This window comes from Anabrus simplex, chromosome 13, assembly GCF_040414725.1.
Source record: "Anabrus simplex isolate iqAnaSimp1 chromosome 13, ASM4041472v1, whole genome shotgun sequence".
NCBI classification, from domain to species: Eukaryota; Metazoa; Arthropoda; class Insecta; order Orthoptera; family Tettigoniidae; genus Anabrus; species Anabrus simplex.
This window is the reverse complement of record NC_090277.1, coordinates 6,169,256-6,192,333: the sequence shown is the minus strand read 5'-3', so window position 1 is coordinate 6,192,333 and position 23,078 is coordinate 6,169,256. Positions and strand designations below refer to the sequence as shown.

General features: G+C 41.4%; 1 protein-coding gene across 1 annotated transcript in view; it reads right to left on the bottom strand.

Annotated features, from left to right (window-relative positions):
• Positions 1-1,779: 1,779 nt before the first annotated feature.
• LOC137502941 (uncharacterized) overlaps positions 1,780-23,078 on the bottom strand; it is an 86,632-nt gene continuing 65,333 nt past the window's right edge. The window contains exon 4 of the mRNA XM_068230160.1: positions 1,780-2,024. Within this exon, the coding sequence (XP_068086261.1) occupies positions 1,780-2,024 (245 nt within the window). The remainder of the gene's footprint in view (positions 2,025-23,078) is intronic.

The following is a 23,078-nucleotide window of genomic DNA, read 5'->3' as shown; positions in this document are numbered from 1 at the left end:
TTTATCCAGATTTCATTTTCTTCTGCCCATTCCACGAGTAGGTCCATAGCTCGTTGCAGTTCATCGATGTCCTCTGAAGCGATCGCCATGTCATCCGCGTAGATATACATTTTCGCATTGGTACTTTCTTTTATCTTTACCCCTACATCGCATGTGAAGGCGTTAAACAAGATTGGACTCAGTGGATCTCCTTGGAGGACCCCTATTTTCTGTGGTATCCACTCTGATACGCCTATCCCATCGTCCATTTGCACATAATTTTCCGCTAGTATATTTGATATAAGCGTCGTCATATTAGATCTTCCGGTCAATTTTTCCAGCTTCTTGACTAGGATCTCCCTGTTCACTAAATCGAAAGCCTTCGAGTAGTCTACAAATATCACGTAGAGTTTTCCTCCTGGTGTTTCCAACGTAGATTTGATGTGTCCTAGCAGATTTTCCATAGCCATGATAGTGGACCTTCCTTTTCTGAACCCGAACTGTTCGTCGGGTAGCAATGGATCTATCATTCCCTCTATTCGCTTGGTCAGGACTCTTGTTAGCAATTTTAGGCCTGTGGACTCTAAGGCTACTCCTCTGTAGAAGTTAGGGTCGTCTGTGTCTCCTTTACCTTTGTATAAAGGCTTTATTGTGGATTTCTTCCATTGTGTTGGTATTCTGCCTAGTTCTAGACACTTATTAAGCAGTGCAGTCCATATAGATATAGTTTCTGTCACTGTCTTTTGGATATGCTCATTCCTAATACCATCTGTACCTGGAGCCCTGTTTTGCTTAGCTTTACTGATGGCCCAACTTACTTCTTCTGTTGCCAAAGGCTGGGGCTCATGACAGACCTCTGACTGTCTGAACTGAGGCCTGGTTTCCTTCGAGCAGATGACCTTGCGCAGATGCTCCTCCCAAGTTTCCATCAGTATGTTTGGCTGGAATCTTCTTTCTTTGGGGCGTAGTGCTTTATATGGATCCCTCTTGGCTTCCTCTATAATTTTCTGTTTTACTCTTTCGATGTTGTCACTTATTTTCTTTTTCAAGAGCTTTTTGTACACCATTCTTATGGCTCTATATTCCTCGAGTACTTCTGTAGTTTTTATATTCTTAGCCTTGTGGAGTGACTCTATTGTTTGTTTTCTTTGTAAATAACACTCTTTGTCAAACCAGGGTTTTCCTTTCCTTTCAGATCGCGGTAATACCGCTACCTTAAGGAGTCTTTCTAGGAAGAGAGCTGCTTCATCTAAATTTTCCTTCTCTATTAAGTTCTCGATATATCGTTTTTGAGTAGCCTCAGCCTTTATTTTCCCAATGTCAATTTTCTTGCCAAATGTGTTGTCTTTCATTATTTCTTTAGTCTCGCTTATACTTGAGATGATCTCTGTGCTTACCGGGATGTGTTTTCTCACGACGGCTTCTTCTGAGCAAACTGGTTTAGCCGGGCCAACTATCTTGAATCCCTTAGTAAAGATGAGATCTATAGTACTCCCTCCGTTTGGACAGACATACGTCCAGCCGGATTGTCGGTTTAGCAGCTGTAGGCCGTGTGATTGTAGGAACTCCACAACTTCTCCGGTTTTCCCTTTTTGCTTATCTATGGCACAGTTTAGATCGCCTGCTAATATAATTCTCTCAACTTTTTTTATCTTGTTCAAAGCTATGCCGAGACTGTCAACAATATCCATTGCGGAGCATTCGGGGTTGAAATACGCTGCCAAAATTACTCCAATCTTAGTCCGTATTACGAGTATGTCATCTTCCCCCATTAGCTGTTTACAGGGGGAGAGATGGGGTTTAACCAATACTGAGACTCCTCCTGATGGTCTTCCTCTTCCTCCAGGCAGTTACCTCGTAGTGGTAGAATCCTGGTATAATGATGCTATTATGTTCTATGATGAAGGTTTCTTTCAATACGCAGATATCGTACTTTACTATTGTGTTCTTCGTCAGTAGGTTCAGGGCACCTCTTAATCCTTCAACATTCCCGTTGCTGCAAGCCTCTAAACTTCCAGGGTTGCCGAAAGGGCCGGCAGAACACGCTAGAAGGCCAGAAGGAACTTTTGTGAACTCTCTCAAGATCAATCATTGGAATCCCTATTTTGAATGCTCTTGAGCCGGGTTTCTCACTAACTATATCACAGTAAATTCTACCCTTCACTTCGTTTTCTCTTAGGTAGTCTACAATATCGGCCTCGGTAGTGTCTGGGTCTAGTCTTCCTAAGTATAACCAGGCAATTCTCTCCGCCACTTTCAGTCTCGTAACTCCTTCTCTCGTACCTCGTACTGATTCCTTCCGTGAGTGTTCTTTGTGTTCAAGGGTTTCTTGTGTTGTTAATCCTCTGGTATCTTCTAAGTTCCTGCAATTCGTTTCTCTTTGTTGGTCTGCTTTCCTTTTATTTATTTTTCCATAAACGTTACTAGTACTTTCCTCCGGGTTGTAGTTTTCCTCCAGGTCAATTATGTCCCTTTCACGGTCGTTTTCAATACGGTATTTTCTCTGGTATGCTATTTCGTGGGGATCCCTGTCTCCTTTGGCTTTTCCTTCCCCTTCTGAGGTAGTTTCCTTCTTTTCTTCCCTCTCTTTTTCCAAAGCTTTGGAGCTCATTTCTTCTTTTTCTGCTGTGGCTCTATTGCGGGTCCATCATTTGCCACACTTGCCTTACGTCCCATTTTTCCTCGTTGATGTGGGGTTATAGTATCTGTAATCATTGCTGAATGCGGGTTCGGTGGTCCGATATTCGAAGATGATCCTTCCCCTTGTTTTTCGGGAGGACTCGGCGCCTTACACTTAGTTACTGAAGATCTGCAAGTTTCGAATTCCTTCCGCAACGCATTGTGCATTTCTTCCCTTACTTGTTGCACTAAGCTATTCTTCTCGGACTCTATTATAGTTTGAATACGTGTCGATAGTTTATCTAGTAGTTCCTCTTCCATATTGATTGCCTTTATTTTTGATTTGAATTTACTGCATAACCAAGTTAGCATGCAGTGTCTTCTTTTTATTATATCAAATTCCCCTTTAGTCATTTCCGTGCAGCCGAAGTGCTGCCATCTGTTACAAATCTCGCATTCGACAGCTTCGCCTCCATCGGCGACTTGCTTTTTGCAGTTGTCGCACCGATCTGTTTCTGCTGGGGTTGTACACTTCTCTGACATGATGAAAGTCACCACTTCGTAACGATCCACCGGCCGTGTAATTTGAAGCTATGTATAGTATAAAGTTGGCACTACACGGTATGATCAGTTGTCCCTTTACGCACAAAATTCCGCTAACAACGAGATAAATATTGGCCTTTCTTCTTTATGCCTTCCTGAGTTCACCTAGCGAAAAAAGTCGATACTTTCCTTTAACAAACACCGGATATGTAGAGCAGAGTTACGATGTGAATCGTGGTTTCTATGGCAATTATGTTAAATCGGACAAGATGGCTGACACTTAGGGCATGTCAATTTCAGATTTATCACTATTAAATTACATTCTCATAATTATTATTTCCACGAAACTCCTACAATATTTCACTGAATACCACGTGGTAATTCTTATTATCTGACGCCTTAAAAATGAACCTTACAATATTTACAAGTATGGGAATCTTTGCCCTCACTTGTGAAATAAAGAACACTTATCCATTTGTGTCTGGTACATTAATGTTGCCTCAACGTAACATTCAAATAACATTCAATAAATGTTTAAATCCACACAACTTAAATCATCCTAAACAACGCTAACAATAACCTGGGCCCAACATGGTGAACACGTGGGCAGGTCAGAACCACATTTCAATAAACCACAGAACAATATAATCACTACAACACTCACTCCACACTCACACAAATGACACACGAATATTATTTATATATATTACAAGCGGATTCTAGAATTTGAATATTAAATTTTGATTATTATTATTATCTAATCACGGAATCTTAAGATGACGGTACCGGTCAAATAAGCAACTTACGACCCTGCTCGATCACATGTTGTAGGTGATCTGCTCCAATCGCTACCTCCCCATGTTAGAGAGTGCCTACATTTTAATTCATCATGATGACAGCCAAATCCTTCAGATGGTGGTTGAAACATCCTGGCGAAGTTTACAGAACATGTTGCGGTCCTCTTCTGTCTTGAAAAGGTGAAAGCTGAAACTAACAAACATATTTAGTCTGTGTACCACACACACAACCACGTTGAATTCATTGAAGAACAGTGCGTAACTTAGCCCACAAATCTGCTTTCACTCGTCGAATACTAAAATGTCGGAGAGTATCAGAATTAGAATATCGTATATTCAAAGTATCTGCGTATTAAAGTGTACAAATATCAGAGTATAGCAGAGCGTTGCTTCGTAAAACACGAGTATGTAAGCATTTACCAGGTGGGTGTGTCACTATATCGTCTAGTAATTGGACGTCGTTCTTATACCTGATAGCTTACTACCATTCTCGATATCACATATTATTGTTCATCTTGTCTCTGCTCAGTTCAGTGTTACCGTTTCATATTTTCATTCCTCATCTTATGTGTGTGGCATTGTAATCCTGGATAGTTACAATGGTTTCTGTAGTGTATTTGGTAAGTTGGCCATTGGTTGGCTCAAACATTGGTAGTTCTGTGGCAGTTCTGTGGCATTTTATCAAAAATGTTGTCTATAACCTGATCAAACCCTTCCGCTCGTGCGAACATGTACCTTCCTCCTAGACACGTAGTTGAACTCTTTTATGTGAGTAATTGCGGCACAGTGTAAGTTTAAAGGTAACTGTTAACTGTGTTCTATTGATTGGTGGAGAGTTAGGAACATTGCCTTCACTTCTGCATACAATGGGTATCCCAAGTTGGAATCGGTACCAGTGATTGTTATTTGTTGTGGACTGGAACACCAAAAAATTAGCTTAATTTTAAAGACTGGACTACCTCAAAGGGGTGACGTATGGAAATATGAAAAGCTTAAGGGGGGAGGTTGAAACCGAGGTTTCGTATTAGTCTCTCCTCCACCTACGTTTTCGCATGGGCTGTTACGGCGTAGAAATTTGTGTCAATTATTCTACAACCTAAACTGTGTTCTCACAATTATTTCTTGTTCTTCGCTAAGTTATGTTTTCTTCTTCGAGCTCTTATAAGTCCTGGTTGTTACTGCCACCTTACGGCAGTAGTGGCAACTATCTGGTGCTCTCCCCTTTCGTCTTGCTCTGGCCAATCAACGCTTTGTGTCGGCCAGGCAGGAAGGGAAGCGAAGTCTCGCACTCGCCGAGGTCCCATCATGGAGAGAAGACGCTTGTGTATTTGTCGCCGTGTTATGTAGCGGCATGGACTACGGATAACAGTATAAGAGGTGGAGGGTTGTGCTCCACACCTTCAGGAGTTCCTTTTTTCATCCTCGTTTGTTGTTTTCCTGCAATTTGTGATCTTCGTCTGGTAAGCTAGCATGGCTAGGCCATGTCTGAAACTTTTCTACTGCTGGAGCAACCAAACTGTAAGTTTACATTGCTATTTTTATCCGCGGTGAAATACCTCAGTGACTTCTTCGAAGAAACCCTTTAAATCATCAAAAAGGTGGTGTGTGGCGTAAAATTATGACAAACTTTCTTGTGAAAATTTAATGAACATATTTTAATACTATTATCGGGTTAAAAATGTATTAGCTTGGCTTATTTAAACACGTAGTGTTTAAAACGATCACATTATGGAATATAAAAAGTATTTTGGGCAAAATGGTAAAGAAAAGAAGGAAAGTAGGAAAATATTATTTTGATTATTACCAGCTTTTGCTGTTCTTCTGGTTCGAAATAATCTTTGTTAAAAAACTGGGTTAATACATGGGAGTTCCAGTAAGGATAATCATGGTGGGTTTCCTTTCGTACTAAGTTTGTTTCTTGTTCCTTAAATTTCTTATTTTTTAAAATTTCTTATTTGGGTTGTGGCGTGTGTTTGGGTTATGTCCTGTTGTTTTTGCCTCCATTTTCCCTACCATTGTTGGTCCACCTACGGGATTGGTTCTCGCCATGTGTAACAATTAGTTATAGTATCCTTGGTGATGATCATTGTTTTTTGATGATCATGATCTAAAATGGTGGACAGCCCCTTGTGATATTTCTCCGTGGTTTTTGATGTAACCCGTGTTGTGTGTTTAGAGCTCATTTACGCTCATTTCCTTTCGTTTCCCCTGTTGGTGAGTAGTATAATAGGCGGATTCGACGGCCACCTCCTCCTCCGGGCTCCCAGGGCCCCTCCGCCTCCGCCTCACTGGAGGCCCTCCCAGAGGCCCACTCCGCCTCCGCCTCACGGGGGCCATCCCAGAGGCCTCCTCCGCCTCCCGCGGGAAATTTGAATGGGTAAACAAAGCCACGTGCTTTTTGACAGCTGTCATCGACAACACCACATCGCTAACCTCACTGCTGCCATCTTAACGGGCCTAAACCTCAATGATACCAACTTAACCTTACTAGCGCGAGATTTGAATCGGTAAACAAAGCCACGTGCTTTTTGACAACCACGTGCTTTTTGACAGCTATCATTGACAACAACGCATCGCTAACTTCAGCGTTACTATCTTGACGGGCCTAAACCTTAGTGGTACCAACTTAACCTAACTAGCGCGAGATTTGAATCGGTAAACAAATCCACGTGCTTTTTGACAGCTGACATCGGCCATCTTTTATCAACAGAGCACAGTGCTGCCCTCTTTAGCTACTTACCTTTGAGATGTGGTGGCGGCAGTTTGAAAAATTTCGAATGCTCTTGTTTGGAAACAAAGCCACGTGCTTATTTAACAGCTACCATCCGCCATGTTTAATCAAGAGAGCACCGTGCTGCACTCTCTAGTTGAAATGTGGTGGCGGCAATTTGAAAAATTCCACGTGCTCTTGTTTGGAAACAATGCCACATGCTTATTTGACAGCTGCCATCCGTCATCTTTAATCTATAGAGCACAGTGCTGCCCTCTTTAGCTGAAATGTGGTGGCGGATGATTTTAAAAATGCTTTTTGACAGCAGCCATCTTTAATCCAGAGAGCACCGTGCTGCCCTCTTCAGCTAGATACCTGTGGTGGCAGGCAATTCCACGTGACAGCAGCCATCTTTAATCAAGAGAGCACCGTGCCACCCACTTTGTTGCGGTGGCAAATTCCACGTGCTTTACAAACTCTCGTGCTTTTTTCTGACAGCTGTCATCCGCCATCTTGCATCACAAACCTCAGTGCTGCACTCTTTTGCTAGATACCTTTGAAATGTGGTGGCGGCAATTTGAAAAATTATGTGCTCTTGTTTGGATACAAAGCCACGTGCTTTTCTGACAGCTGTCATCCACTATCTTTAATCAATAGAGCACCGTGCTGCTATCATGCGGGCAATTTCGTCGGCTGTCATCCACCATCTTTAATCTAGAGAGCACCGTGCTGCCCTCTGTAGTAGCGGGCAATTTGAAAAGTTCTGCTAGTTGTCATCCGCCATCTTTAACCAGGAGAGCACCGTGCTGCCCTCTTTAGCTAGATACCTTTGAAATGTGGTGGCGGCAAATTGAAAAATTCCACGTGCTCTTGTTTAGTAAACAAACTCACGCGCTTTTTATCAGCTGTCATCCGCCATCTTACATCGCAAACCTCAGTGCTGCGCTCGTTAGGTACATACCTTTGAAATATGGTGGCGGATAATTTAAAAAGAAAAATTCTACAGCAGCCATCTCTCGTCGCTAATTGCACAAGATGGCTGCTATACATGACTCCTTAAAGTTGCTTATGCAAGATGGCCTCTATACATAGATGCTTATGAGACTCCCTTGGGATGCTTGCGCAATATGGCGGTTATAAAAGGCTCCTTATGAGAAGCCCCAGGGATGCTTGCGCAAGATGGCGGTTGCTCTTATGAGGCGGCGTAAGGGTCCTTGCACAAGATGGTTAGAGACGCCCTAAGGATGCCTGCACAAGATGGCGGACACAAGATGGTTGCTATACACGACTCCTTACGAGACGCATTAAGGGTGCTTGCGCAAGATGGCTGCTGCTCTTATGAAGAAAGCTAGCTTAGGGGCTAACGTGTCGTGCACACATCACCTATAGGTTTTGCATGCATCGAATCTCGTACTAAACTTCTTCCGCTAGATTGTGCTGCTATCTTAGCATAATCTATACGCATGACCTTAAAGTACAAAGAATAGCCATGTTTCAAAGCGTGTACACATCACCCTGAACTTCTTCCGCTAGATTGTACTGCTATCTTAGCATAACCTATTCGCGTGAACTTAAAGCATAAAGAATAACGTTTAAAAGCGTGTACACATCACCTATTGATTTTGCATGCATCGACTATTTTTTACCGCCAGAGTGTACAACGATTGCATATGTGTATTGCTAACCTATGTGTATAAACTTAAAGCATAAAGAAGAGCTATGTTCTAAAGCGCGTACACATCACGTATCGATTTTGCATCCATTAACTATCATACTAAACTTCTTCCGCTAGAGTGTACAACGTTCGCAATTGTGTTCTGCTACCTATGTGCGTGAACTTAAAGCACAAAGAATAGTTATGTTTCAAAGCGTGTACACATCACCTATTAATTTTGCATGCAACGACTTTCGTACTAAACTTCTTCCACTAGAGCGTGCGACAAACTTATAAGTATGCTGCTAACTTAGTATAACTTATACGCATGAACTTAAAGCATAAATAATAGCGATGTATAAAAATCTTGTGAACATAGCAGCAGCAGTAAGAATAGCAATGTTTTAAAAGCGTGTACGCATTGCCTATACATTATACATGCATCAACTAGAGTACTAAATTTATCCCGCTGGAGTGTGCTGCTATGATAGCATAACCTATGTGCACGAACTTAAAGCACGAAGAATAGTTAAGTTTCAAAGCGTGTACACATCGCCTATCGATTTTGCATGCATCAACTATTATACTAAACACATTCCGCTAGAATGTGCAACGTTCACATGTGTTTGTGCTGCCACTTTAGCATGACCTATGCGCACGAACTTAAAGCACAAAGAATAGCGATGTTTAAAAATCTTGCGAACATAGTAGCAGTAAGAATAGCAAGGTTTAAAAGCGTGGACATATCACCTTTTGATAATGCATACATCAACTAACGTACTAAACAACTTCTACGCGAGCGTGCATGTGCTGTTATCTTAACATAACGTATGTGCACGAACATAAAGCATAAAGAATAACTATGTGTAAAAGAATCTTGTAAACATAGCAGAGTGTTAACTGCGTAGGCTAGGATTTTTCAACTTCGCATGCTAACGTAGCATACCGCGTAACCGTGACGTCACAGCCACGTGCTCTCGTTTAGTAAAGCAAGCCAAGAGCTTTTTTTGACAACTGTCTTCTTGACGGACCCTAACCTCACATTGAAGGACAATAGAACGTCGCTAACCTCACTGCTGCCATCTTTACGGCGGTAAACCTCAAGGCTGCCACCTTATGCATGTTATAGCGCGGAATTTAAAATCCAACAACAGGACGTCGCTAACCTCACTCTTGCCATCTTCATGGGCTTACACCTTACTGTTGCTACCTTGGTTATACGCTTTTGTGTTAGTTTACTGTTAATCGCTAAGCTGTTCGCATCATCGAGTAGATAGTAACAAATGTCAAGTAGATTTAAGGAAGAATCTGTTAGCAGAAAATAAAAGTCCGTCATAGAATAACCTATTTCTAGGTATATTTGCGAAGAGTGTGGAAAAGCATTTTCCCGAAGCTATCACAAGAGACGTCATGAGATATCATGTAGGACAATTTTTCAATGCAAACATTGTAGAAGAGAGTTCAAGAACGCATACAACGCTCAACGTCATGAAGCCGCATGTAATGTAGCTTCATCGAGAACAAAATACAAACACCTCTGCGAGAGATTTTTAATTCTCCCTTGTTGTCTAGGCCTGCTGCAAGTTGTGTTACTAAGCACAAACTTCAAGATAAAGAGAGGCAAGATCATGATTATGATAATAAGGATAATGATGTTGACCAAAACAGTAGTAAAGGGAAGGTAGAAGAAGAAGAAAATCATAATGTTTCATTGCCATTACAGCTTGATAATTTTACTTCATTTCCTAAGCCTACTACACGTTCTGTCGCAGTGCAAACATCTCAAGAAGAGATGCAAGGTAAAGAAGAAGGAAATTTCAACGCTTCATCGCTATCGAAACAAGTTAAGTTTGTACCTAGAAACGCTACTGCTGAAGCACGTATTACATCAAAACAAGTCCCTACACATCAACTGTCTGCATATAGACTCAAAGTTCACAACAAGCTTCTGTTACCCTATGTAGATACAAGATACTGTAAAGAGCCCAACGTACTCGTAAAACGTTTACAACTGCTAAGAGCCTATCATGATGCTGGTTACACACAGTACAAAGAAGATATTTTTGAAATAGAGCATGAATTACGTCGTGTAGGTATTATTAAGTAAGCGCTTACCCTCACCTAAGTCATCCATCTGTAGTATATAGTCGATCGAGTAGCTATATTCGTATAGATTATTTCCTAACATTCTCCCTTCCTTAGGGTGTTAACTCCGCCTCTAGTTGTAGAGCCGGTCTCAAGCCCGGATAGAGAGACGAGAGGCACCCTAGCCCTTTAGCCCATTAGCCCTTTTGCCCATTAGCCATTTAACCTATTAGCCCTACAAGGAATGTGCGGTAATCTAATCTTCTTAGAACAAAGGTATCCCCTGACATGTTCTAAACACATGTTGTATCAAGTACAGCGTTCTATTTTAGTCTTGATCACTTATTTAGTGTTCTAAACACTTCAATCAATGTTCCGATCACATGGTAAAGTTAACGGCATAGAGTGCAGTGTTCGATTCTTGTTATGTTTCTTTAGTGATTTGCAAGTCTAAACATGCATAATGACGTCATCACTGCAGCACGTGCTTACTCTAGCTATCCCGATGCAGGTTTAAACTTGTTCGATACAGCTATGCCTTGACATAAGAGGAGGCCTTAACAGCTTATGTATAGCCGCTATTGTTTAAAGATAGCTGCTGTTAAGAAAAAGCACGTAGAATTTATCAAATTACCCGCCACCACATTTCAAAGGTATGAGGTTTAGTGCTGTAAAGATACCTGCACGATGTAAAGCTAGCTTTCTTCATCAGAGCAGCCACCATCTTGTGAGAGCACCTCTAGGCCGTATCATAAGGAGCTGTGTATAGTCACCGTCTTGTCGCTGCTACCTTGCGCAAGCACCCCTAGGGAGTCTCATAAGAGCAGCAGCCATCTTGTGCAAGCGCTCTTCAGCTGTCTCATAATAAGCTATGTATAGCCGCCATCTTGTAGAATTAGATAGCTGCCAATGCCAAAGGGCCTAAGTAGGAATCGAACCGCCGATCTCATCATTAGACTATGTTTTTCTTATGCTACCATGTTCCTCATACTGCGAACCGATGTATTGGGCAGAAAAAGTTTGCCCGTTTTGCTCTACGATGCACCGTTTTCGAGATATTTAACATTTTGCATTTAAGCCCCAAATTTAATGAATCGAACTAACACGACACGTTAGCCTCTAAGCTAGCTTTCTTTATAAGAGCAGCAGCCATCTTGCACATGCACCCTTAAGGCGTCTCATAAGGAGTCATGTATAGCCACCATCTTGTGCAATTAGCGTCGAGAGATGGCTGCTGTAGAATTTTTCTTTTTAAGTTATCCGCCACCATATTTCAAAGGTACGTAACTAAAGAGTGTGGCACTGAGGTTTGCGATGTAAGATGGTGGATGACAGCCGACAAAAAGCGCGTGAGTTTGTTTACTGAACAAGAGCACGTGGAATTTTTCAATTTGCTGCCACCACATTTCAAAGATATCTAGCTAAAGAGGGCAGCACGGTGCTCTGTGGATTAAAGATGGCGGATGACAGCTGACGAAATTGCCCGCAGGATAGCAGCACAGTGCTCTATTGATTAAAGATGGTGGATGACAGCTGTCAAAAAAGCACATGGCTTTGTTTCCAAACAAGAACACATAGAATTTTTCAAATTGCCGCCACCACATATCAAAGGTATCTAGCTAAAGAGTGCAGCACTGAGGTTTGTGGTGCAAGATGGCGGATGACAGCTGTCAGAAAAAAGCACGTGAGTTTGTTTCCAAACAAGAGCACGTAGAATTTGCCACCGCCACAAAGAGGGCAGCACGGTGCTCTATTGATTAAAGATGGCTGCTGTCACGTGGAATTGCCTGCCACCACATTTCAAAGGTATCTAGCTAAAGAATTCAGCACAGTGCTCTCTGGATTAAAGATGGCTGCTGTCAAAAAGCATTTTTCAAATTATCCGCCACCACATTTCAGCAAAAGAGGGCAGCACTGTGCTCTATGGATTAAAGATGGCGGATGACAGCTGTCAAATAAGCACGTGGATTTGTTTACCGATTCAAATCTCGCGCTAGTGAGGTTAAGTTGGTAGCACTAAGATTTAGGCCCGTTAAGATGACAGCACTGCGGATGACAGGTGACGAATTTTCAGCTACTGCGATAAAAAGGGCAGCACGGTGCTCTGTAGTTTAAAGATGGCGGATGACAGCTGTCAAAAAGCACGTGGATTTGTTTACCGATTCAAATCTCGCGCTAGTGAGGCTAAGTTGGTACCGCTAAGGTTTAGGCCCGTCACGATAATAGTACTGAGGTTAGCGATGTGTTGTTGTCTGCCAAAAAGCACGTGGCTGTCAGAAAGCACGTGGATTTGTTTACCAATTCAAATCTCGCGCTAGTTAGGTTAAGTTGGTACCACGGAGGTTTAGGCCCGTCAAGATGGCAGCAGTGAGGGTAGCGATGCGTTGTTGTCGATGATAGCTGTCAAAGAGCACGTGGCTTTGTTTACCAATTCAAATTTCCAGCGGGAGGAGGAGCAGGCCCCAGGGAAGGCTCCCGGGAGGAGGAGGCGGCATGGGCCCCTGGGAAGGCCTCCCGGGTGGCGGTGGTGGACGAGGCCCCTGGGAGGGCCCCTCGGGTGGCGGTGGCGGCCGCCGAATCCCTGTATTATACGACTTTCATGCTTGTAACCCATGTCAACAGATTGAAACAATATGTTTCCGAACCGATATTTCATGTTACATATTTATGTAATAACTTGTTCAACAGCTACGGACTTAAAAGTAAGCAGAGTATTTCTTATAGCACACGCGTTCTGTTTAATTTTACTTCCCGCATAAGCTACATGCTTGTAACCCATGCCAACAGATTGACTGATATTTCATGCTACATGTTTATGCGATAACTTGTTCGACTGATTTTCACACAAGACGACTGATGGAAGGTAAATCATTTGAAGTTGTACTTTTGCTATATCGTTTACCGAGCGAGTTAGCTGCGCAGTATGTGTACAGTGTGTTTTTGATTTTCACACTAAGCAAATCATTGAAGTTGTAGTTTTGCAATATCGTTTACTGAGCGAGTTAGCTACGCGATATATGCACAGTTTGTTTCCATAGTTTTTGATTTTACACTAAGCAAATCATTATTCAAAATTGTACTTTTGCTCTGAACACATAAAACAATGTTCTGATCATATGTTGAAGTTAACAACATCGATTACAGTGTTCGATTCTAGTCTTGTTATGTTTTATTCTGATCTTCTTAGAACAAGGGTACCCCCTAACATGTTCTAAACACATGTTGTATTGAGTGCAGTGTTTGATTCTAGACTTGATAACTTATTTTGTGTTCTGAACACAGAAATCAATGTTCTGATCACATTTTGAAGTTAACAACATCGATTACAGTGTTCGATTCTAGTCTTGTTATGTTTCAATCTGATCTTCTTAGAACAAGGGTATCCCCTGACATGTTCTAAACACATGATGTATTGAGTACAGTGTTCGATTCTAGTCTTGATCACTTATTTTGTGTTCTGAACACATCAATCAATGTTCTGATCACATGTTGCATCGAGTACAGCGTTTGATTCTACTCTTCTTATGTTTCGCAAGTCTAAACATGCACAATAATATTATCGCTGCACACGCTTGCCTTCGCGATGGAGGTTTAAATTGTTCGATATAAAGCTATGCCTTGACATAAGAGGCGGAGGATGAGGTAGAGAAGGAAGAGGAGAATGATAAGGCCTTGACAGCCTATGTATGGTCGCCATTGTTTAAAGATGACAGCTGTCAAAATAATTTTTCAAATTATCCGCAACCACATTTCAGCTAAAGAGGGCAGCAGGGTGCTCTGTTGATTAAGCACATAGAATTTCAAATTGCCCTCCACCGCATGCATAACAGCAGTCGTTATCTCGCGCAGTAGCCTCTAAGCTAGCTTTCTTCATAAGAGTAGCCGCCATCTTGTGCGAGCACCCCTAGGCTGTCTCATAAGGAGCTATGTATAGTCACCAATTTGTGACCGCTATCTTGCGTAAGCATCCCTAGGACGTCTCAAGCCATCTTGTGTCTCATAAGAGCAGCCACCATCTTGTAGAATTAGATAGCCGCCAATGCCAAAGGACTTAAATAGGAATCGAACCGTTGATCTCATCATTAGACTATGTTTTTCTTGTTCCTGATACTGCGAACCCACGTATTAGGCGGAAAAATTTTGTCCGTTTTGCTCTACGATGCACCGTTTTCGAGATATATAACATTTTGAATTTAAGCCCCAAATTTAATGAATCGAACCAGCACGGTACCTTATACTCTCTACCATAGCTAGACCTGATCATGTTACGAAGACTCGCTTCAATACAAACTAAAACAGAGGAAATGCCAAAGGGCCTAAGTAGGAACCGAACCGATGATCCCATCATTAGACTATGTTTTCTTGTTCCTCATACTGCGAACCTGGGTATTTGGCAGAAAAATTTTGTCCGTTTTGCTCTACGGTGCACCGTTTTCGAGATATTTAATTTTGCATTTAAGCCCTAAATTTAATGAATCGAACTAGCACGACACGTTAGCCGCTAAGCTAGCTTTCTTCATAAGAGCGGTAGCCATCTTGCGCAAGCACCCTTAATTCGTCTCATAAGGAGTCGTGTATAGCCGCAATCTTTCGTCCGCCATCTTGCGCAAGCGTCCTTAGGGCGTCTTAAGCCATCTTGTGCAAGGACTCATAAGCCGCCTCATAAGAGCAAACGTCATCATGCGCAAGCATCCCAAGGGCCTCTCGTAAGAACCTATGTATAGCGGCCATCTTGCATAAACACCTTTAAGGAGTCATGTATAGCCACCATCTTGTGCAATCAGCGTCGAGAGATGGCTGCTGTAGAATTTTTCTTTTTAAATTATCCGCCAACATATTTCAACGATATCTAGCTAAAGAGGGCAGCACTGTGCTCTGTTGATTAAAGATGGCGGATGACAAAAAGCGCGTGAGTTTGTTTCTAAACAAGAGCACGTTGAATTTGCCACCACCACAAAGAGGAAAGCACGGTGCTCTCTTGATTAAGGATGGATGTTGTCACGTGGAATTGCCTCCCACCACATTTCATAGGTATCTAGCTAAAGAGGGCAGCAAGGTGCTCTCTGGATTTAAGATGGCTGCTGTCAGAAAGCATTTTTCAAATTATCCGCCACCACATTTCAAAGGTGAGTAGCTAAAGAAGGCAGCACTGTGCTCTATAGATTAAATATGGCGGATGACATTTGTAAAAAAAGCACGTGGATTTGTTTACCGATTCAAATCTCGCGCCAGTGAGGTAAAGTTGGTGGCACTAAAGTTTAGGCCCGTTAAGATGGCAGCACTGCGGATGACAGGTGACGAATTTGCAGCTACTGCGATGAAGAGGGCAGCACGGTGCTCTGTTGATTAAAGATGGTGGATGTCAGCTGTCAAAAAACACGTGGATTTCTTTACCAATTCAAATTTCCCGCGGGAGGAGGAGCAGGCCCCTGGGAAGTCTCCCGGGAGGAGGAGGAGGCACGGGCCCCTGGGAAGGCCCCTTGGGAGGAGGAGTGGGCCCCTCGGGAGTAGTAGGAGGCACGGGCCCCTGGGAAGGCCCCTTGGGTGGAGGAGTGGGCCCCTGGGAAGGCCCCTCGGGAGGAGGAGGCCCCTGGGAGCCCGAGGAGGAGGAGGCCGCAGAATCCCTGTATTATATTACTCACGACTACCCCTTTCATAGTAGCGGGAGAGGTGTATCTGAGGGTTCTTGGGTGATCCGGGGGACATCACCTGGGTATCGGCAGCGGCGGCCGCACTTGCGGTCAGATTTGAACTGTGTCTGTCAAACTTCTACGACTGCAAGAAGGCTTCAAACTAGTTTTACAAGTTATTTTTCTAAAAATGGACCTTCAGGGAGTAATTTCTGATCTGTGAAATTCCAACATTCCTTCCTTTCAAAGTTCTGCTGTTTTACAGCTGGGAATAACCTTATGAGGAAGTCTGTACCGGGAGGTTCGCCCTCTACACCGCACATTTAAAAGAAGCGCCTTAAAGAACACTATCTACCGAACAAAACGTGAAACTGCTAATGCCAAGAAAATGTTACTACTGAAAAACTGAGTAATAGGTTATTTTAAAGTTTCCTGAACTGATTGGATTTATTTGTTTTGTTTTAGTGTACATCAAGAAGTTTGAACTTTTCTCCATAGATGTCTCTATAAAAACTGAGGTCATGCAATCTGGTTCAAGGTGGATTTAAAGATGTTTTGTGTTTATAGGTTTTCTCAACTAAATTAACTTTCATTTATTTTGGTACTTCCAAGTTTGCAACACTTCCTTCCCATCCCGCCAGCTTATGAGTCTGGCCATTAAAAATTTTCTGTAATTATTTTTCAGCCAATCGTAAGCTTCTTGTAGCTTCTTGTTTAGCCAATAAAAATGAGAGAGTGTGTCCGGATTTAATCCAGAGCCTCTGCGAACCCTCGTCTCGGGGATATAAGCTGCGGCTTTTCATGTTACCTTGTCTTATTCATCTTCGAATATCTGAATGTGTGTGTAAAGAGAGGAGGCGGGGTGCCTCATTCTTCGGCAGGCAGAACATCAGCCCAGGTAATGGCCACCAATTTTCTATCTCTGTAGCTATCTCCGCAAATTGCCCCGAGGAGAAGGTTCTAATTTTTTACTATGTAACCTTCTGGTTCATAAAATGTAACCTTTTTCTTGCTAATGTAACATTTAATAAAGGCTTGAACTGTAAATCTGGGATAGAGAGTGCGTTACCCTCTCGAGTTCCCCTTCAATTTAACTTGAGGCGACTACGATTTTGTAACTGTTTCTCTTCCTGTAAAGCATTAATTAACCTTTCTTTCTACTCACCTCAGTAATGTGGGATTAGCCTCGGCATGATCGGGCCACAAGCTGTACTTAGCGCAATTAATTACATAATTACCCCAAGTGACAGCACAAATGCTCTGACCATACATGAAAAATATAAGTACAGATCAGAGTTGTGGAAACGTGTGAGTCCAAACAAATATCAAGTAAGAAAAATTAACAAGTACTCACCATTAAGTATACCGATGACACAAGAGGGGGGGATAAAATGGAGAACTGGTCATCATTTTATAATACTTACCCACTTTCAAAAACAACAACCACAAAGGGAGATTTAATAATAGACTTTAAGAAGCTTACAATTTTAATAAAATAATCCTCAATGGAAATATACCAAAAAATCTTAGTGCTCAAAGATTTAAAAAACTACGGTCGACCGTTTCATTAGAAAGTAATTTAATTAATTAACAAAGACTACACGAAATTCCGAAACACCTCTTTAACCTTTAGATATTCTTTAAATACCAATAGATTTCATGGCAAGGTTCATACCAAAATCATATACATTATCAGACCGAGAAACAATTTTCACTTAATTGCTTTTTTATTCTGAAATGTTATTTGGAGTATATTCCAAGGAGCTTCTACCAGAAGGGTGGAATATCGCGATGAAGTTTCAAGAAAAGTTTACCCAAAAATAATAATAAACAGGTCCGCTACACGGGTAGGAAAACGTGCCATCAGGGAGAGGAAGAATGCTAAATTGAATTAAAAGAAAAGCAGGTTAAAGCAGCCACAGTACTAAATTACATCAACAATCAGCATCACCGCCAATCAACATTAGCATTCGCATGGCGACTCGGTCAATCAAGGGAAAGAGCCAATCACAGGCCACCAATCAACAATACGCAAATACATATTAAGAGACAAAACAAAACAGAACGCCGAATTACCACGAAAACACTAAGTACATAAATTTTCAAATATAATTAAGAAGAAGGAAATGAAGTTAAAATTGAAATGGAATACGAACGTAAACCCCACACCCTTGTGGCAACTCGCTTGGTTAGTAACCTTGCCAAAACACTGTGTTGACCCCTACCTATTAGGCCTAGCAGGCCACAACCAAGCATTAAGTATTAAATATACAATTTCCAAGAAAAATAATTAATATTAATTTACAGTAAACAAAGGTGGTTTACATTATGTCTGGGTACGCATTTCACCTTTCGAAACATTCAGTTCACCACACGGAGAGTTGGAAAAACACTTACAGTGTACCATCTTGCCGTAGTCGAGAAGTAGCTTCAGCTTCATATCCTTACTTACGTATGCTAGAGGAAATCCTTAGAAGGCAGTCAAAATTTCCAGGCGATGAAGATGAAATTATAATAAAAATTTAAAAAAAACTTTCGAAGTTCACGAGGGCATAAACCCTGTCAAACAAATTCACCCTGGGTCCATGATAATTACACTATCCATCCCGCCAAGCAGAGAAGCACGCCCCCCTTCCATCTCGCCTCACTCTCAGAACGATAATGGCGACTACCCAGAAGCCTGCAAGACAGTCCACAACCACAACGATCACGTGCGCATTCATGCCCAGTGGAGGGGAGCGAGTGGCGAGGTAGTTCATACGGACGAAACTAGAATGCAGGAGAATACTGGAAAAAGGCACCGTCTGGCCATACACCACAGATGGGCACATTCATTACCTTTAAAGCCGGCGGAAATTCATGTTTATGAGTATTGAAAACCATGGTATCTGAGACCATGAATCACTTGATGAATAACGTACCAGCAAACCAATTTAAGGACACAAATTTCAATAGCCATGCAGCCAGTACTAAAGTATTTACGGAGAGGGTATAAATTATTACGTCGGTAATAAGCCCAAGTAACGTTTTAAATCTTGGTTTTCCAGAAGCGCAAGTGTCGCATCCGTACATTTTTGAGTTTGGGCCAGTAATTTAACCTGTTCTTCTTTTTCACGAAGGCCCGGTAGTATGGGTACTAGATACGCCTGTGTTAACTAAATTGTCAATAGTAGGTTGGGCCTAGAGAGGCCAAAAGTTGTAAGGTTTGTGTAAATTTCCCTTGAGTTGGCTGTAAGAAATTGGGAGCCAGCCTCCTTGGTAAAATTTGGAGGGCACGTAAGCTCTTTTCTGAGATTTTTGTAATGATGAGTGGTGCCTTTGGAAGGCCGTAAATTGTAACGGTTGGAGCAAAGTGCTCTGGATAAAAATTATTTATTGGGATATATCCCGCCTTATATAACTAATCGCTGCATTAGTGACGTTGTAAAATTGTAAATTTGGAGCTTGAATCTCAATGAACCTGTAAATTATCTGTTCTCGGGTTCTCTATTCTGGAGTCAAAATTGTCATTGTACCAGATTCCGTGTTCTTTCGCAAAGTGAAGAATTTTGTTTGTTAGCAATTCGATTTTCTGAAAAGAAATATAACTTCCATTCCTAAGTTTTAAAAGAATCTTTGACTTTCGTAGATAGACCCATTCAGCCCGCACCTTCTTTCACCTCTCAGATAACCCCGGAACAGGAAGATCGGACCCTGTAGGGTAAACGGGTTGAGATAGGAGAAATAAATAAATAAATAAATAAATAAATAAATAAATAAATAAATAAATAAATAAATAAATAGAGAAAGAAAGAAAGAAAGAAAAGAAATAAATTTCGATTCTAATAAAGAAGAAACACAAATACTTGAAAAGAACCTGGCAGACTTTTGAACAGTAATGGAAAACACAGAACTGTAAAATGAAATGAAAAGTTTTCAGAAAAAACATTTGAGTTTAATTTATACCCAATGAAAGTAGCACATGGTTAGGTGAACATAAATACAGTCTTGAACACAGATATCTGAAAGGAAATCGCAAAGTAAGAGGACACATAGAGTACAATGTAGCAACTGTGTATATTAGATTATGTATTGGCACCACAAGGGTGAAAGTCTATGGCGATTGTTCGAATTCAGATAACAATTAATTCACTGTGAATAATACCTAAATATCTTGCTAACAGAGTGGAAGCCTGATAATCAGATCCTAGTGTTCTGGTACGTGGATAAAAAGTGTAGAAAATGTGCTGTGGTTGATCGCCTGATCCACGACCTTCAGCTAATCCTTGATTCTTTGGAAGTTAACTACCGACCACTGCCACAGATGTACATCAGGAATAATTCTACCTCATCATATCCGGAAAACTCCATATTTGATGTATGCTATCGTGGTGCTTACACTTATCATAGGGTTATTCTATCTTTCCGGATAACTAATAACCGGATATTTTAAAACATCAACCCTTCCAAATTCTTGCGAGCACATATTGAACATTTTAACACACACATGAACAGGAAATGACGATTCCCTCCCTTAACGTGATTTATTTCTCCGTTCACAAACGAATATACTCAGGGCTACATTATTTTGTTCCAGGATGGTATTTGAATTTTACAGGATAAGAATGGACAGATGATTGTAGAAGTAGTGAAACATCTACAACATCTTGTACCCGCAATCATTCTCGCTACTTCTGTTACTTTTCGGGAGATAGAGGAGGCGGAGGAGGTAGGGGAGGAGGAGGAGGTACCCATAACAGCCACCGCCATCTTGGGTAGTAACCTCTAAATAGTAATTAGCGTCGGGAGGGGCATCTTGTTGTAAACTAAGGATGGTCTCCTTCAAGATAGTAGATGAGAGGTTAGGTTCGCAAATGCATTAAAGTTAATAATAGCTAACGGAATACTTTTTTCAAATTATCCGCCACCACAATTCAAAAGTAGTGGCTAAAGATAGCATCACAGTACTCAGTGGATTAAAGATGGCATCTGGATAGAATTTCAAATTGCCGCCACCACATGTTAAATGTATGTAGCTAAAGATAGCAGCAAGATGCTTTGTTGATTAAAGATGGCGGATGACAGCGGACGGAATTTTTTCAAATGACCCGCAGTGCCATAAAGATAGCAGCACGGTGCTCTCGTGATTAATGATGGCGAATGACAGCTGCCAAAAAAAGCACTGAGATTTTAAATTTCCCACCACCACCACGATAAGTTTTAGTACCGTAAAGATAGCAGCACTTAGGTAAGCGATGCAAGATGGCGGGTAACAGCTGACGGAATTTTTCAAATTATCCGCCACCACATTTCAAAGGTAATGGGTAAAGAGGGCAGTACTGAGGTTTGCGATGCAAAATTGAGGATAACAGCTGTACAACGGAAAGGTAAGCGATGCAAGATGGCAGATGAGAGATGTCATGTGGAAATTACCGCCACCACAGTTCAAAGGTAAGTAGATAAAAAGGGTAGCACGATGCTCTGTTGACTAAAGATGGCTGCTGTCAAATAGAATTTTTCAAATTGCCCTCCATCACACTTCAAACGTAAGTAGCTAAAGAGGGCAGCACGATGCTCTGTTGATTAAAGATGGCTGCATGTCTAAAAAGCGCGCGGATTTGTTTCCAAGCAAGAGAGATTAAGAGGGCAGCACGATGCTCTGTTCATTAAAGATGGCTGCTGTCAGCTGTCAAAAAAGCACGTGGTTTTGTTTCCAAAGAAGAGCACGTGGAATTTTTCTAATTGCCACCACCACTTTTGAAAGGTAGTAGTTAAAGAGTGCAGCACTGAGGTTTGCGAAGCAGGATGGCGGAAGACAGCTGTCAAAAAAGCACGTGGCTATGTTTATCAATTCAAATCTGGCGCTAGTAAGGTTTAGTTGGCAGCACTGGGGTTTAGGCCCGTCAAGAAAGCAGCACTGAGGTTGGCGATGCGTTGTTTAAAGATAGCTGTTAAAAAGCGCGTGGCTGTCAAAAAAGCACGTGGCTTTGTTTACCAATACAAATCTCGCACTAGTGAAGTTTAGTTGCAGCAGTGTGGTTTAGGCCCGTCAAGATCGCAGCAGTGAGGTTAGCGATGCGTTGTTGTCGATGACAGCTGTCAAGAAGCACGTGGCTTTGTTTACAAATTCAAATCTCGCGCCAAAGTTCAAATTTCAAACAGGAGGAGGAGGCATCTTCACTACATTAGACCAAGACATTGAAATTATCAGTACCCTAAACAAAGGCCCTCTTCTTGACATCACTGAAAATTGTTTAATACACCTTGATCAATATTTTAATCCTAACCAAAAACCTTAACGATTTGTCTGAGAAACCGAACATTCTTTTTGACTTCCTTATTTTAGTTTTCAAAGGCTTCAAGTTGACCAGTAGGCATTCAATCTTCCACGTAATACACAACACATTCTCACGCTACTTGCTCTTACCACAACACCCCCCTGACCCACCTTAAACTACTCCCATTACTCCCTTACCCCCTCCATTCCCCTACCTATATTCAGTTTTCGGAACTTACCTCCTCTTGTATTTCCTGACAAGGCTAAATTAAATGTGAACCTCATAATAATACTTACCTTACCATTTTCACTTTTCTATTTCTTATTTTTATTTTCTTTCCTTTCCTTAGATATCAAAAAATCCATATAAGTACTAATAGTCTCATATTCTAAGAGTCTTTATATATACCACTATCCTCCTTTTGAAGTACTAAAACAAAATTATATCATTTGTTACCTAGCAACCAAAATTTTATTCCTTTAATAACAACAATTGTAAACTATACTACATCTTTTTAACCTCAAGATCAGCAAGAGTAGCAAGAGTGCTCAAGAACCTCTACATGAACTTCTATTTGTAATTCAAGAAAAGTGTCATAAGTGTTAACTTCTTGCCATTTTTTGTGTAGGCTGATGAGGACACGGACAGATGTCGAAACCAGTCCTCTAATAAATTAAATTAAATATGTTGCTACATTGATTTGTGCAACAGTGTTATTGTATTGAAAAGGTGGAACATTTTTCCTTTTTTTAACATTGTTACTGGAGATCTCCCCAGTATGGCCACTCGCACAAAACTCAGCTT